Raw genomic sequence first — 14408 nt, 5'->3', positions numbered from 1 at the left:
TTTATGGCGGAGCATCATTCTTCCCGTGGTGAAGACTGGCTGCCCTGGAGCGAGCCAGGCGACGGGCGTGGTTAGGTTAGATTCGTGTTGGGGATTGCGTATCAGCGGGCCAGGAGCCCTTGCAGTGCGTAACTAGGTACGGTTCCAACCAACGCACCGTACCTTTCCTTAGCTGGTAGTTCAGGCCACTCTTCCAATTGCACCTCACATCGCTCAACCATCCCACGCCCTCATCGCGTCCAGTCGCCCTCTGTTCCTCCGCATGCTTGCCGTCCCGACGACCTGCACCACACTCCCTCGTCTACCGCCCCAGCCGTCCGAGCAATGACTCTGCCGAACCCAGCCCGCCGACCTCTCTAGTCGTTACACTGCAGCATGAGCGCGCCGCCAAAGCCCAAGCAATCCACCAAGTGGGGTGGCTTCCTGTCCAGCGCTGTTGCAGGCCTCGAGTCGCGCCTCGATACCATACTGGCTGAGGATGACCAGGCCTCGGCGCGCAGCAGGGCTGACGAGGCCGCCTTGAAGAAGGCCGCTTATGAACAAGGTAGCCCGCCGTGAGCTGTCTGCGCAGCGCATTGCATGCTGAACACTTCCGTAGCCCTCAGTCGGAATCCCTCTCGCAGCACAGGGAATAGAGCGAATGACCGTCTCCAGGAGCGACTGGCGAAAGCCGTCAAGGAGCAGCGGTCACGATCTTCCTCTGAGCTACCCTCCCGCACAGCTTCACCCAGTCTCGCGGAGACTTCCCGTACCAGCGTAGATTCGCGCAATTCGGACGCACCATCGTCTGCGATCAAGGAGCATGCGAATCTTTCCGATGATGCTGCGGAGCAGATAGCGGCCGACGAGTCGAAGAATAACGCCTCAACAATTCCGGACATAGCAGTCGAAGACGATGTACTGGAGCAAGATGACGCCCCAACACCGCAAGAACTTTTCCAACCCGATTCTTCCATCACGCCGACCTCACGACCCGATGACCCACTGAAACCACAATCTGTCCCCCAAACCTTCACGGAAGAATCCGAAGATGTGGCTGCTCTTCGCGAAGCTTACGAAGAGCTCTCCATGACACATCGCGAGGAAATTACCGCAAATCTCGAGCGAATAGACGCACTACAAGCAAAGCTGAAATACCTGGCCAGTCAAGCGGCCACCTCCGCTCGCTCCGCCGCCAACGATAGTGACGCTGGCCCGGTGGATCGGAAGCTGGCGGAAAAGGATGAGCAGATAGCACTGTTGATGGAAGAGGGCCAGGCACTGTCAAAAAAGGAATTGAACTGCTTGAATACCATCAAAAAGTTGCGCGCCAAAGTTGGGGAGGATGAGAAGGCCATTGCTGAGCTAAGGCGGCGTTTGGCCAAGGCCGAGGCAAGCGTCAGCGATGCTACAGATCGGGCAAAGAGGGCGGAGTCACAAGCCAAAGTCGGGGAGAGCAAAGCCAAACAGCTCGAAAAAGTGGAGAAGGAGAAGGCATCTTTCAAAGCTGAGCGAGACGAAGCCAATCGCCTGGTGGAGGAGCTTAAAAGACAGGTGGTCGCAGCCAACGACAGAGCTGGCGAGGCGGAGAAGAAAGCGCAAAAGAGTGCTGGCGATGATGCCAAGCGGCGCGTCGCCGAGTTGCAAGACGAGCTCTCCGACGCTCGGATAGAGAAAAAGCTGGCGGAGGATCGAGCAAAGAAAGAAGCGCAAGATGCCAAAGATGAGGCCGAACGGCAGCGTGAGCGGGCCAAGATAGTCGAGAACGAGCTTCGTGGAGAGATTGGGGTAAGCAAGCTTGGTTCGTGATGTTGATTTGGCAAAGTACTGACACGTCTCTAGAACCTCGAAACGAAGCTCGAAGTCCTCCGCTCCCGCACTGAGGAGGTGTCTTCGGCTGCTTCAGGTGATTCTCAAATCAAACTACTCCGGCAAATCGAAACCCTCCAAACCCAGTACGCACTTGCCAGCGAGAACTGGCAAGGCATTGAGAGCAGCCTCACCTCGCGAGTGGTTGCACTGGAAAAGGAACGAGACGAGTTGGCGAAGCGCGAGAGCGAGGTCAGGCGCCGCGCACGAGAAGCCAACTCGAAGAGTAGAAAGCTGGAAGATGAGCTCGAAGGCACAAGTGAGCGGGCGCGAGCGCTAGGGCACGAGCTCAGCCAGCAAAAGACCACAATGGCGGATCTCCAGGCCAAAGTCAAGCAAGCTGAGAAGGAACTTGAGGCAGCAAATGCGAAGTTCGAACAGCACAAGAAGATCTGGGACGCCGAGTTGCGACAAAGGCTTGATGAAGAAAGGTCAAAATTGCGTAACGAGATGCAAGCTGCACTACAGTCACCGATCAGCCCGGAAGCACCCCTGCCGCACCTCCTGGGCCCGCAGACGCCGTCAACGCAAGGTGGCACTTTCAGTCGAAAGCACTCAACCACAGGAGATGGTGGTATTCACAGTCGCCGCAACATCAGCAGAAACGTATCTTCAGAGCTTCTCCTTTCCCTGGAGCACCAATCTCCAGGAAGCGGTCGGCGCACGTCAAATTTTGCCCAACGCACACCGGGTGTTCCCCCCTCAATTCGACAAGAATCGTCGTCGTCGGTCGCTCGACTCAACGGCTCGAAGAATGTTCCAAGTCCTCCTTCCATCCACCCGATCGAGCCCGAAGAAGATTTTGAGCGCACGTCGTCTCCGCACCGTACCGTTGCCGACATGATTTCCGTCTCGACCGTGGGTGCAGGACCATCGGTCCAGCTTGTCGAACGCATGAGCGCCGCCGTGCGCCGCCTCGAATCGGAGAAAGCCGTGTCCAAAGAGGAAATGGCGCGTCTGGCAGCGCAGCGGGACGAGGCGCGCGAAGAGGTCGTTGCTCTCATGCGCGAGATTGAGACGAAGCGAGCGGCGGACCAAAAGGTGGACAGGCTCCAGAAGGAGCTCACGGAGCTGAACAACCGGTATGAGACGACGCTCGAAATGCTGGGCGAAAAGAGCGAACAGGTCGAAGAGCTGAAGAACGACGTCGAAGACCTCAAGAAGATCTACAAGGATCTGGTTGAGAGGACCATGAAGTGAGGCGGATCGGAACATCGGACAAAGGAGATGGTCAACGAGCTGGGGCTCTGCACCATTATTGATTGATGAATTTATGGTATCTCTGGGGAATCAAGGGTTGGTTCTCTTGTTTGTATCTATCTGTGATGAGGTCGGGTATATCATGGTTCATATCAAGTCATGCCTACCGCAAATGGTGCATCGACGCAGTCATGAGTGGGCTTCTCCAGGCTCCTACGTCCCATATTGGGTGTTGAAGAGACAATCCCTAGGCGCAGCTGTGGCAGCGAATGTCTGCTCGCAAGATGCAACTGTAGCAGTAAATGAATGCTCTTTGGTTGCGGTCGCCATCTTTTCTTTTGATGCCCACGGTGGCGCCAAGGCGCATCTACTACCTATGCCAGCTCGATGCCTTCAAGTTCGGCACTGTGGAATATGTATTGAGCAATCTGTTTTGGACGTCAGCGTCGCAAAGCGCCAATTAAGCTGGGGCTGCACGGTACCTTTGCGTCAGGTGCAAGGTCAATGGCGATGACGCCATCACTGTTCTTTTTGTCTGGTTCTGCGCCGGCTTTGAGCAATTCTACCGCCGCGTCACCATGGCCCTCGGCGATGGCTGGCGCGTGTTAGCGGAGTAGAGCAACCGATTTTTTCCTGACTCACCGTGATGCAGCGCAGTCATGCCGTCAATGTCAGTCGCATTCGCGGGGCTCTTGGCCTGCAAGAGTAATTTGATCAGGGGGACCGAACCGGCGGCGGCAGCGCGGTGCAGGGGTAGCTGGCCACGCTTATCCTTGACGCGCGCCGAAGCCTTGTTTTCGACAAGCTTGCGGGCTATGTCGAGATTGCTTTTGGAGGCTGTGAAATGGAGCGCCGTCTGTTGCAGGGTCATTGGCGGGGCGTTTGCGGCGAGAGGGGCGAGGGGAGGCTCGTACGTTACCGTTGTTGTCTGCGGCAGCGCAGGTCAGTTGGTGCGCATCACAAGTCGAGCATGGCTGGCATACTCTTGATGTTCACGTCTGCGCCGCGTGAGATGAGCAGGTCGACGAGCTCGTCCGAGTCCTTGAGGCTTGCGGCCATCATGAGCGGCGTCCAGCCAGAACCGTCCTGCAGCACGCGCAGTCTTAGCGGGCGAGAGCCTCGTTTTCCAAGCAACACGGCCGTACCTGCTCATCGACGTCGAAGTTTTTGGTCTGCACGAGCAACTTGACTATGGGCATGTGGCTGTAGGACACGGCCCAGTGGATTGGGAGGCGGTCGTCATCATCTCTGCGGTTGGCGAGCTTTGGATTTGCCTGCGAAGGGGGTTTTGAGCGGTTGGGATTTGGTGATTGGGACCGCGACAAGGCATACGTTTAGCAGCGACTCGACTACCACGGCTAGATGTGGAGGGCAGGTTAGCGTGCGTGCGTGGGTCGGTGACGTTGTTTTGGGGGGGCAAGGTGTGCATACTCTTGCCTTCGCGACAGGCGTCGTGGATGGCGAAGCGAGACTGGTCGGCGGCCGTGGAGGAAAGCATTGCGGGTGAGGTGGTGTGGGAGTGCCGAATGGAGCGCGATGGCGATGGCGGAGAGTCGGAGGTGATGCATGAATCGGAGGCGGAGGCGGAGGCGGAGGCGCACATGGAGGGAGCTGGGAGCTGGCAGCTGGCAGCTGGGGCGGTCGCGAGGCAGCCCCTCACCTACACTACTGCCCCCTTGAACCCCTATGCGCTTTGCGCTTCCTCGGTGCACCCAACACACTTTCCCCTCCCCCTCTTTTGTGCCGTCCGCCGCGTCCTGAGCCTGAGCCTGAGCCTGACTTGGTTGTCTCCCCTCCGCCCTCCTCTCCTCTCCTCGCCGGTTCCAGCCAGTCCAGTCTTTCTCTCGTCTCCTTCCCTTCCCTTCCCCTCGCTTGTGCTCTCTCTCTCTCTTTCCTTCTCCCCTCTCTCTCTTTCTCTCTCCCTCTTCAACACCACCTCCATCCGCCAACCTGACCTCTCCGTCCCGTTTGCATGTCTTGCGCAGGTTCCCGTCTCCACCAAGGGCGCTCGCACAAGAGTCGCCTTCGCCAACATGATTCCGCTCATCGCCCTCGAGGAACACTTCCAGGACGCGCGCCTGCTCCCTGAGTCGTCGCCGCAAGATGCTCGCCCGCCGCCCTTCCCAAAATCCATCATGGACCGCCTCTACTCGCTCGGCGACGACCGTCTCGACGACATGGACGACAACAACATCGCCCTCCAGGTCCTGTCCCACACCCCCGTCAATCCCACTCCTGACATGTCACGCGCCGTAAATGACCGCCTGGCCTCCATCACCAAACGCCACCCCTCACGCTATGCCGGCTTTGCCCTGCTTCCCCTGCGCGAACCCCAGCAAGCCGCCAAGGAGCTCAAACGCTGTGTCCGTGAGCTCGGCTTCGTTGGCGCCCTGATCAGCAACCACTGCAATGGCCACTTTTATGATGGTCCCAAGTTCTGGCCCCTCTTTGCTGCTGCCCAGGACCTCGACGTGCCCATTTACCTTCACCCCACCTTGCCGACTGATGACACCAAGCGAGCTCTCTACGACGGCGAATATCCGGAACCCCTTGCCCAGCTCCTTGGTACTTTCGGCTGGGGATGGCACAGCGAAACTGGTCTGCACATCCTGCGCCTGTTTGCTGCCGGCGTCTTCGATTGCTTTCCTAGATTGAAGATAATCATCGGCCATATGGGCGAAATGCTCCCATTCCAGTTGGATCGCATCATCGACGTAACCTCTACTATCAAGGACCCCGAATGGAGTGGTCGCGAGTTCGACCTGAGGCACGTCTGGAAAAACAACATCTGGATCACCACGTCGGGAATGTTCTCTTTGGCACCAATGGCCTGCCTGCTGCGCGTCACACCCATCGAGAAGATCATGCTTAGCGTCGACTACCCATTTTCCAAGAACAAACAGGCCAAGGCCTTTGTTGAAGAACTAGCTCGAAGCGACCTTGTCAGCCGGTGGGACCTGGAGTCTATTGCCTACAGAAACGCGCAAAACCTACTTCGTATTCCTGCCATACAGGAGTGAGTTTTGCCCTGCTTGCCCCTTGCTCGAACCCAACCTTCCCCCTTTCCCCCCTTGACTTGTCTCCACTTTTTTCGGCATTGACTTGCCCAAAGCAGCGGCTTTCGGAATCTGACAACACCTGGCTATAGGGCACCAGCAGTGCGCTCTCCGGCGAGAAATCAACCTCAGACAACTCCTAATACCCCCAACCAAGCAGGAACCAAACGCTCTCGATCCACATCAGACGAGAATGAGCCAAATGTTAGCAAGTAAGCAACTACTTTGGTTCCATCACCTCTGTGTCACTGGATTTCTAACGTTGCTGCAGACGAGTGGAGCGATCCGTTTTGCTCGAGACACCCAACATCACACCTGCCATGCAGAGAGCTGTCCGGAAAGAAGAAAGACGCAAATGTCAGTTCTGCGACCGCGTATTTAGCAGGGTTGAGCACAAAGTGAGGCACGAAAAGACGACGCGTAAGTACTGAATTCTGCGATGAATTCATCACGTGCTGACGATTTTAGACATGGGTGAACGTCCTCACAAGTGTTCCAACTGCTCCAAGGCTTTCTCCAGAAGCGACAATCTGCTCCAGCATTATCGTACCGTGCATGGGCTGGACGGCGGTCTGCCACACAACGGCGAGCGATCACGTGGTGGCCGACGAAAGACGACAGGCGCCCATGCAAACAGCCCTGACACGGACTATTACGCTGGCAATGATGAACACGGATATGTTCACCACTCGGACGAGCTTTCGCCCGATGTTGATTCGAATTCGAACCCACGGTCTCCGGGACAAGACTCGCTCGAGCTGGATCGATTGGCGGGAAATGATCCTGATCAACTGGGAGATCTAGAGTCGGAAGATGAACATGTTGAAAAGGTTGGCGAAGACGTGGAAGACCAGGAGCAAATGGATCTCAAGCCAGACGTCAACGCGGAAGGTTCGTCCTCAATACGCCGTCCCCAAGTCGTCTGTTACAGGTGTAACGAGTCCATCACCCAGACTCCGCTCCGGGATCGGGATAATCGCCCAATATGTGAAAGCTGCCTCGATCAACTGCCCGAAAGTCTTTCAAGTCTGGAAGCAACCACTACGAAAATTCAATGCCGAAACTGCTTCGCAAGGAAAACGTCCAAGTGGCGCAAAGATGAGAACGGACAAATGGCGTGCAGCGCCTGCTACCTATACTTTAGGAAACACAAGAAGAACAGACCACGCGAACTGCAGGATCTTAAGGATATGAAAAGCTGCTACTACTGCAACTCGTACCTCGGCTATGTTCCCATGTTGGACGAAGATGGGCGCACTCGATGTGAAGCATGTGTGGACCCGGCTCAACGATCCCATATGACAGGCGGTTCAAGTGCTGATAAACCTCGAGTCGTGGACCAGCCCGATCCATCAGACGATAGAACATCCCAACTCGGCTCTCTCCCATCCCGTTCACAAGGCAGCAGTTGGCAAGCGATCAATCAGAATGCTTCTGCAGAACCCGCCACCCCTCATGTCCTCCAGCGCGCTTCATCGTCAAGGCCAGGCAATAAAAGTCAGAGTGAACCTGCCGAAATCCTTCGGGGCGTTGGTACAGCAGAGCTAGGCTCACATGACACCGCATCGCCTAACCCTCAAGAGGAGGAATCTGAAGATCATTCTTGTTCCAACTGTCAAACCGCCGATACTTCGGTATGGCAGTTTGACTCGGTTGGCAGGCGCATCTGCGATGCGTGTTACCAATACCATGAAATCCACGGCGTCAAACGTCCACCGTATCTGAGAAAGGAGCATTTCTTGGAGCGGAGTCAATCCAGAGCACGGGAGCAAAGTCACCGTCCCAATACCGCGGACAAAGCTGCAGAAGGAGCTTCTCAAGAACAGCTAGGAGCATCTTCGACCCTCGGAGAAATTTCCGCCATGGAACCCGAGACGAAACCTGCAAACTTGAAAAATGTTCACGATGACAGCGACGGCGGAGAAGAAGAAACGACTGTAGCTGATACTGCTGGTGAAGAAACCTCCAAGAAAAGGAGGCACACTTCTGGGGAGAAGAGCAACGACTCTGATGATGATGCTAAAGAGAACAATTTCAAGGAAGACGATGACAGAAATTAGGCCTGCCTTTGGATCGGAGATTTGCTCAACATCGGGCATGATCGGACGTACGCTGGTTCGTTCGAAGACTGGCAGCACGATTGACGAGACCCACTTCAGCTGCGTTCTGTATTTTTCTCGGCCTTGCAACTTCCAAGGACTTCTGTTCACGACGGCTTAGCAGCTTGTCTGCTCTCTCTTTCCGGCGCAATCTCGATACCAGGGAGCATGATTTTGAAAGCCTTTCAGCGGATGCTCAAAGATTGAACCGCATAGCTGCATTCCGAGAGACACGAATGGCTGGTAGTGCTATTGCTTAGCATGTTCGCAGCTATCAAATATGACTGCTCTGCAATGTCCAGCATACATGATCGCATTAGTGGCGGTTATGAATGCCATCATGTCGATGGCCCTTCCATGCACAGCAGTGCAACTGCTCTGTTGGTGCCTCGTGACCTTTTTCCTTTTCCGCTGCCAACCACATTCGGTTTCCAGCAAGCTCCCTGTTCCAACCTGGCGCCAACTCCAACCCGTTCTCAACCGAACCTTGCCAAGTTCATAAGTCCAAATTCACCGTGTCTGCTCTTAATGACAACGTTCCAAGACCAAAACAAAACAACGCGTGCGCGTATATTGTCCGCGTGTACAGTTACGCAGCACGGTCTACACACAAGTAGCGAAAGAACAAGCAACTGCACGCCTACCCAAGGCAACTCTCCAGCAGGCGTCTTCCTAGCCGCATCACCAACCCCGCACCCACAGTCCATCCAACCATTCATCAATGCCATCCACCCTCGCGAATCGTCCCCGTCTCTTACCGTCTTCTGCCGTGGCGGACCCAGTGCCTGAGCACATGCACCAGCTGGCGGGCTGACAACGGCACCGACGGCGGCGTTGTCAGTTCTGACACTCCACACCCTTGTACTCAGCGAAGCCAATCACTGACCAGCGCCATCAGCAGCACTAAGTAGCAGCAGCAGCAACAACACCCGCTCGACCGGTCTAGTTCCTCGCTTCCCCTCTCCTACACCGACGTGTTGACTCGGCATGATCGCCGTCGAGCCACGAGCCAAATTGGAGCGGCACGCTTCACCAACATCGACGATGGCCTGTTCCTGGACATGCTTAATTGCTTGTGCCTTTGTTGTGCCTGTCGGTCCTATCGCCTTGCCCCGCATGTACTCTGACGAGACAAGCAGCTCGCGCGTGGTTGGGCCAGGCCGGGCCATGCGAGACGAGGTCGTGAGCCGGGTCAGGTCAGGCCAGGTCGCGTGCGCGGTGCGTTGCACCGCATCGCATCACACATCGCGTCGCGGCTGCCTCGCAGCACAGCGCATGGCATGGCATTGGAAGCCGCATCGCAGCGTACCGCTGCGACTGGGACGTCAGTCCGTGGTGGACTTCGCAGCAACTTGGCTCGGGTTCGACTCGCATCTTCTGCTGTGGGTTAGCTGGGTCATTCATTTTTCAGCCGGGCGTCGATTGCTCCGCCTGCTCTGTTCCGTCTTTGATGACTGGTCTCCTTCCTCTTTTCCCTTCTGGTGACTCAGAGCATTGCTAACACAGGTTTGTTATCTTCGGCCAAGACGGCAAATGTTTTACTGCGCTGGTTGTCACTGTCTTGTCTGTCTGTCTGCATCAAACCGCGGAAACCCACCCGTTGCCCGCTCTACTGATTCACCGCCTCGCAAGTTTGCAGATGCAGCCGCGCACACCACGAGCAATTGGCAGCAGCAGCTGGCATGTTCGTCACCAACGCCAGAGGAGAGGGGTTTGAGACGAAATAGCGTCAACATGGCAGGGCCAAGCACAAGCAATGGGTTTGCATGGAACAGGCGGCTGGGGTAGACCATTGCCAGTTTAAACCCGGGGCTAACCTAAATTGGGCGGGTAGAGGGAGCGAGGGACGGGCGGACGGATTCGGTGCCTACCGGCACACTTTGACGTTTCTAGATCCCTTCGATCCAGCCAATCTGCAGTCGTCGGTCTGTTTGGACGACGAGTCGCGAGGGTTGGTAAGCTGGAGCTGCTAGACTTTCATCAATTTTCTTCCTCTTCTCCTCTCCCATCCTCGGACTTGGCAGCGCTGCCAGTTGCGAAGGAGTTGGAGGCGGGCGCGTCCGAAGTGTTGCACCTCAGTGTCTTCAGAAGGTGGAGCTAGTTGAGCTGACTACCTGATGAAGCATGCTGCACTCCCCTCTGCATTTGGTTCAGCAGCGGCAGACCAGTTGTTCAGCTCAGTCCAAATACAGTTCGTCAGTCAGGTACAGATCCACTAGTGCCGGCAGCGGTAGCGGTAGGCAATAGTCTCTTTCACGACTCTGTCTGCCCTGGAGAGCTGGCCGCCTGCGCGCGCGAGAATCCCAACTTTTACTTCTGCGCCCTCCCAGCGCCGCTGTGAGTGCGGCGACAGCATTGGCTCACGGTTCAAGCTATTGGCCCAACCATCAGCAGTGCGTCTTTTCCATGCTAGGGAAAGGTAGAATCTTCTTGCTCTGTGACTGAGCCGAGCTGGATGGGCGGACAGCAAGACGGCCTCCGGGTGTACAGTAGCACCACACATGTCAGCCACACACAGACAAGCACCGCCGACGATCCACGTCAAAGTCGACGGGAGGCGATGGGATGGATGTGCGATGACGACAGTTTTAAAAAAAAAAAAAAAAAAAAAAAAAAAACCGACGAGGCTGCATGTGTTGCCGCTGCCGCTGCTGCTGCGCCCACCCCGCTGGCGGAGCTCCGCGCCTCTGCGTGCCTGAGATCATCATCGTCGTCCTTGTCGTCGTAATCATCAAAATCTCAGTCTTCCTTATTCTTGGTCGACGTCTTGGATGCGTCCTCCCATGCACAACCTACACAGCCTCGACTTGGGGGGGACTTGGCTGACGGCATGCAGACACCAACAGTCAAAATGCCGTGGATGGTCGTGGGTGTTGCCGCTCGGTCCCTCGCGTCCGTGGTCTGTCCGCTCGCCCCTGTCGTGCCATTGTCTTCTGTCAGTCGTGCCTGGAGGTGCGGTTGACGAGCGGATTGGTTCGGTGCCTGGCTGGTCGTGGGTTGGTTGGTTGGATGGATGACGCCGGCGGGGACCGACGGCGACTGGTGCCCGGTTGACCCCGGATGCGGCGTTGGTGCTTTCGATAGGGCGAGATAGGGTCGAGCGGACAGCGAAAGACGCTCACTGGCCACAGCTGAGCGAGGGGACTGCGAGCTGTCATTGGTCTCTGTTGTGGCTGCTTGACGTAGTGGTCGCTGTGGCGGACGTGGTGCGAGCGACATGATTTTCGGTCGTCGATGATGTTGGTGAACGCCGTGAATTGCGCAATGAGCCGCGTGGAAGACAGGGTTTGGGCGGCGCTGCGCGTAGAGCGGTATTTGCCAGAACACGAATTGTGGACAGAAAAACTTGTCATGCAGATTGAGTAGAGGTGCATCGTTGGGTTTCGGGTCCTACTCATGGTGGGTCGAAAATGGATGTGATAGGCAGGTTAACACACATCGCCGATAGCAGCATGCGTTAATCGCTTCGTGGAAAGGCTCTTAGTATTAGGAATCAACCTTGCGGTTTTTCATTCTTCGAGCTATTCGATGCTTCTCTTCGTCAAGTCGTTAAAAATCTGTACGGAACTCCCCCGTACCGTCAACATGAAAGTAAATGCCAGTTTTGTTGTCCAATCTTAAATCTTCAAATCCAAGACCTCTAAAGTCATTGGCAAACCAAAAAAAGCCACGATTAAGACATGTATAGTGTGAAAGGGGAAGAAGAAGCACGGAAACGTTGAGCCTGTCTTCACAACGATCATGATGAAAGAAAAGGTGTCAGCTCCGAGACTCGGACTGGCCAGACATGAACACGGCACGTCGATGAGCGACCGAAGTGGTGTCGCGTCAGCCGTGTTTTTCTCCTTGTCCGGCCGGGCGACAGGACGGCACGGTTGCCATTGACCGGAAGCCACTCGGGATAAGCGACGGAGATGAAAACGGAACACAGGAACTGGTAGTGAACAGCAGATGTGTTGGTGGACAAATCCCAACGCTGTCGGCAGCAAATCCGAAAGTCGTGAGGAGCCGGTAGCACCGGAGTTGGGAGGCGCGCGATGGACCGAAGAAGAGCCCAACAGCCGAAGATGGTGGCCAAAAACAAAGCAATGCGCATCCTTTTCCGCGCGAGGCTCTGATGTTTGGGTTTGAGCTTGCGTTAAAGTTTTTGAGCCCGCACCCGAGAAGCGCGCAGAGGCGCAACGGTCAGCCGCCAGTGCGTGCAGACATGCAGGCAGTGCAAAACAAGGCGGGTAGCGACAAAACCCTCAGCCGATAAGGCTGGGCACTTCGGATTGCCATCAGGGGGTCCCCTGTTTGCACCTCATCTCCGTCGCTCCAGCCACCAGCCGTCCGCGCTGCCAAAAGTGTCATGGCTGGGGGTACATGCCCAAGGACAGCCGAAGGCAGCGGCTTGGGCCGACCACCGAAAATGGTCGCGAAGGTGAGCCGGCGAGGCTGGAGGACGGGACAGTAATTCCTAGGCGGCCCCCAGGTGTCCCGACAAACAAAAATGGAGTCGGCTGAGGTTTCGAAATGGCGCGGTCATCCAAGCCGTGCGTCGACGGGTAGCACCGTCGCAAGCGCGAAGTAGGACGGGGTAGAATGCCTCTGTGCCTAGGTCGTTCCGCCACCCCAGGCAGCGCAAATAGACGTGCTGACATCTGCATGGCCGGTCTAGCACTGGGTCGACGCATGGCGCGGTCGGCCGACTATAGTGCGTCCAATCAAGTGACTGGGTAGATGGCGTCCAGCCCAGGCCTGCAACCAGTGGGTCGACTAATTGACCAACGTGGGGAAGTAGGGCGCGACACAAAAAGCTTGGCGAGAGGTAGAGCAGATGTGGTTGAAAGTGCTTCTTCGGGGTCGAGTGCGTTGGTGGGCAGCCGCGGGGGAGTGTCGAACGTGCGACACGTGAGATGAGCCACGGCAGCTTCACGTCGTGTGACGAGCGCCACGAAATACGTCTCGACCATGTTTCCCCAAAGATCCGGGCGGGAGCGGACAAGTGCCCGGCAACGCACAATAAGGACGACTTGTTGATGTAGTACATGGCGCAAGTGCAAAACGCGAACAACGGCAAGATGCAAGTACAACAGCGTCGGAAGATTCGCAAACGCCCGCTTTCCGAAAGTGCCAATGATTAGAATGACCCAAGCTCTTTCAAAGTAGTGAACATGTCGATGGCTTCTTAGTCGCGACTCGAGCTTCCGGGGTGGAGATTCAGCCGACGCAGCCGTGTCTTGACGGCGGCGATTGGACTTGTGGGTGATATTGGGCTCGACGGGGGGCTCGATGAATTGGAGAGAGAGGAGCTCTTGCGGTTGTTGCTGGCGCTGCTGCGGCCGCTAGAACTGCTGCTGGCGCTGAAGCGGCCAAGGCCATTTTGTTGTGAGAAGAAGTCTGCGGCAGAGGCGCGACGGGCAGTCTCGGCGAGAATGTCTTCGAGAGAGACGTTGTAGCCCGGATGTGTTGGCTGAGTGTCGGCGTCGAGACATTCGACGAATTTGGAAGTGGCCATGATGGTGGCTGAGAGGTGGAGACGAGAAGAGGATATTCGGATCAGAGAGTATGGCGGTGTTGGGAGAGAGTGGACAGTGCTGGAGGATGAGAGGGCGATCTGATCGGGGGGGATAATATTTAGATCAGGAATATTTTGGAGTGAGTTTGGGGGACAGTTTAATCAAGGGGCAGGCAAGCGTGGGAGGACTGAATCAATATAACGTTGTCGACAGGGACCCGCCCGGACTTTTTGAGTTGAGTTGAGGACCCTAGGTGTCCGTCGGTGGCCCTGGCCCTGGCCCCGGCCCCGGCTGGACCAACCCCAGACGCACCGTCCCGCAGCTCGCACCATCCCTACCGGTACTTCTACAGTACAGTACACATGCTCCCACCACCACGGCTTCGCACGCTACCGACATGACAGCCACAGCCACGGCTGACGGTACAGTAGTCTTTGCTTTTGCTTCTAGCGCTCTCGTGAGCGCGGCCTGACGGTTCCAACTGCTGCTGTTGTTGTTGTTGTTATTGTTGTCGCTGTTCAGTCGTTCTCTCCGACGTCATTGCCAGGCGGCAGGGTCTGCGCTGCGCTGCGCCGATCTTGGCCGAGGTTCAGATGAAGATGAAGACAAACAGAAGCCAACCAACCCGACCGGAACCACCCATCCATCCATCCACCAAGCACCAGCTAGGTAGCTCATTCTGCCATGGCAAATTGCAGACTTTA

The 14408-nt window shown here is 56.3% G+C and overlaps 5 protein-coding genes across 5 annotated transcripts; 3 read left to right on the top strand and 2 right to left on the bottom strand.

The window, feature by feature from the left end:
• The first annotated feature begins 143 nt into the window (after nucleotides 1-143).
• Nucleotides 144-3312, top strand: J3D65DRAFT_590611 (M protein repeat protein-like protein). Its single transcript, XM_066797789.1, has 3 exons — nucleotides 144-544; nucleotides 599-1767; nucleotides 1822-3312. Exons 1-3 carry the CDS (start codon nucleotides 376-378, stop codon nucleotides 3046-3048), a joined length of 2565 nt encoding a protein of 854 aa, XP_066654525.1. The 5' UTR covers nucleotides 144-375; the 3' UTR covers nucleotides 3049-3312.
• On the bottom strand, nucleotides 3200-4546 carry J3D65DRAFT_698149 (proteasome regulatory particle subunit; the record flags this gene model as incomplete). The annotated part of the gene is made up of 8 exons (XM_066804054.1): nucleotides 3200-3476; nucleotides 3531-3643; nucleotides 3691-3904; nucleotides 3963-3976; nucleotides 4032-4134; nucleotides 4194-4322; nucleotides 4381-4406; nucleotides 4480-4546. 8 exons carry the CDS (start codon nucleotides 4544-4546, stop codon nucleotides 3423-3425), a joined length of 720 nt encoding a protein of 239 aa, XP_066654524.1. The 3' UTR covers nucleotides 3200-3422.
• A 156-nt stretch (nucleotides 4547-4702) lies between these two features.
• J3D65DRAFT_627444 (uncharacterized protein) lies at nucleotides 4703-8599 on the top strand. The gene is made up of 4 exons (XM_066800540.1): nucleotides 4703-6064; nucleotides 6197-6316; nucleotides 6376-6524; nucleotides 6573-8599. The coding sequence occupies exons 1-4, from the start codon at nucleotides 5082-5084 to the stop codon at nucleotides 8162-8164; spliced, it is 2844 nt and encodes a 947-aa protein (XP_066654523.1). The 5' UTR covers nucleotides 4703-5081; the 3' UTR covers nucleotides 8165-8599.
• A 492-nt stretch (nucleotides 8600-9091) lies between these two features.
• On the top strand, nucleotides 9092-9867 carry J3D65DRAFT_403743 (uncharacterized protein). The gene is made up of 2 exons (XM_066795948.1): nucleotides 9092-9766; nucleotides 9843-9867. Exon 1 carries the CDS (start codon nucleotides 9191-9193, stop codon nucleotides 9686-9688), a length of 498 nt encoding a protein of 165 aa, XP_066654522.1. The 5' UTR covers nucleotides 9092-9190; the 3' UTR covers nucleotides 9689-9766; nucleotides 9843-9867.
• Nucleotides 9868-12480: 2613 nt separating this feature from the next.
• Nucleotides 12481-13320, bottom strand: J3D65DRAFT_403660 (uncharacterized protein). The gene has a single exon (XM_066795947.1). The coding sequence runs from the start codon at nucleotides 13233-13235 to the stop codon at nucleotides 12663-12665; it is 573 nt and encodes a 190-aa protein (XP_066654521.1). The 5' UTR covers nucleotides 13236-13320; the 3' UTR covers nucleotides 12481-12662.
• Nucleotides 13321-14408: the final 1088 nt, after the last annotated feature.

Source organism: Phyllosticta citribraziliensis (genome assembly GCF_038025025.1).
Source record: "Phyllosticta citribraziliensis strain CPC 17464 chromosome Unknown J3D65scaffold_7, whole genome shotgun sequence".
Lineage (NCBI taxonomy): Eukaryota > Fungi > Ascomycota > Dothideomycetes > Botryosphaeriales > Phyllostictaceae > Phyllosticta > Phyllosticta citribraziliensis.
The sequence above is the reverse complement of the archived record's forward strand: the minus strand, read 5'-3'. Positions and strand labels throughout refer to the sequence as shown.

Excerpts from the sequence above, each read along its gene's own strand:
- J3D65DRAFT_590611 (XM_066797789.1), top strand. The coding sequence starts at position 376 with ATGAGCGCGCCGCCAAAGCCCAAGCAATCCACCAAGTGGGGTGGCTTC. Across the intron at positions 545-598 it reads GAAGGCCGCTTATGAACAAG|CCCTCAGTCGGAATCCCTCT; the intron begins GTAGCCCGCCGT and ends ACACTTCCGTAG. Across the intron at positions 1,768-1,821 it reads AGCTTCGTGGAGAGATTGGG|AACCTCGAAACGAAGCTCGA; the intron begins GTAAGCAAGCTT and ends ACACGTCTCTAG.
- J3D65DRAFT_627444 (XM_066800540.1), top strand. The coding sequence starts at position 5,082 with ATGATTCCGCTCATCGCCCTCGAGGAACACTTCCAGGACGCGCGCCTG. Across the intron at positions 6,317-6,375 it reads AATGAGCCAAATGTTAGCAA|ACGAGTGGAGCGATCCGTTT; the intron begins GTAAGCAACTAC and ends ACGTTGCTGCAG. Across the intron at positions 6,525-6,572 it reads GAGGCACGAAAAGACGACGC|ACATGGGTGAACGTCCTCAC; the intron begins GTAAGTACTGAA and ends TGACGATTTTAG.
- J3D65DRAFT_403743 (XM_066795948.1), top strand. The coding sequence starts at position 9,191 with ATGATCGCCGTCGAGCCACGAGCCAAATTGGAGCGGCACGCTTCACCA.
- J3D65DRAFT_403660 (XM_066795947.1), bottom strand. The coding sequence starts at position 13,235 with ATGTACTACATCAACAAGTCGTCCTTATTGTGCGTTGCCGGGCACTTG.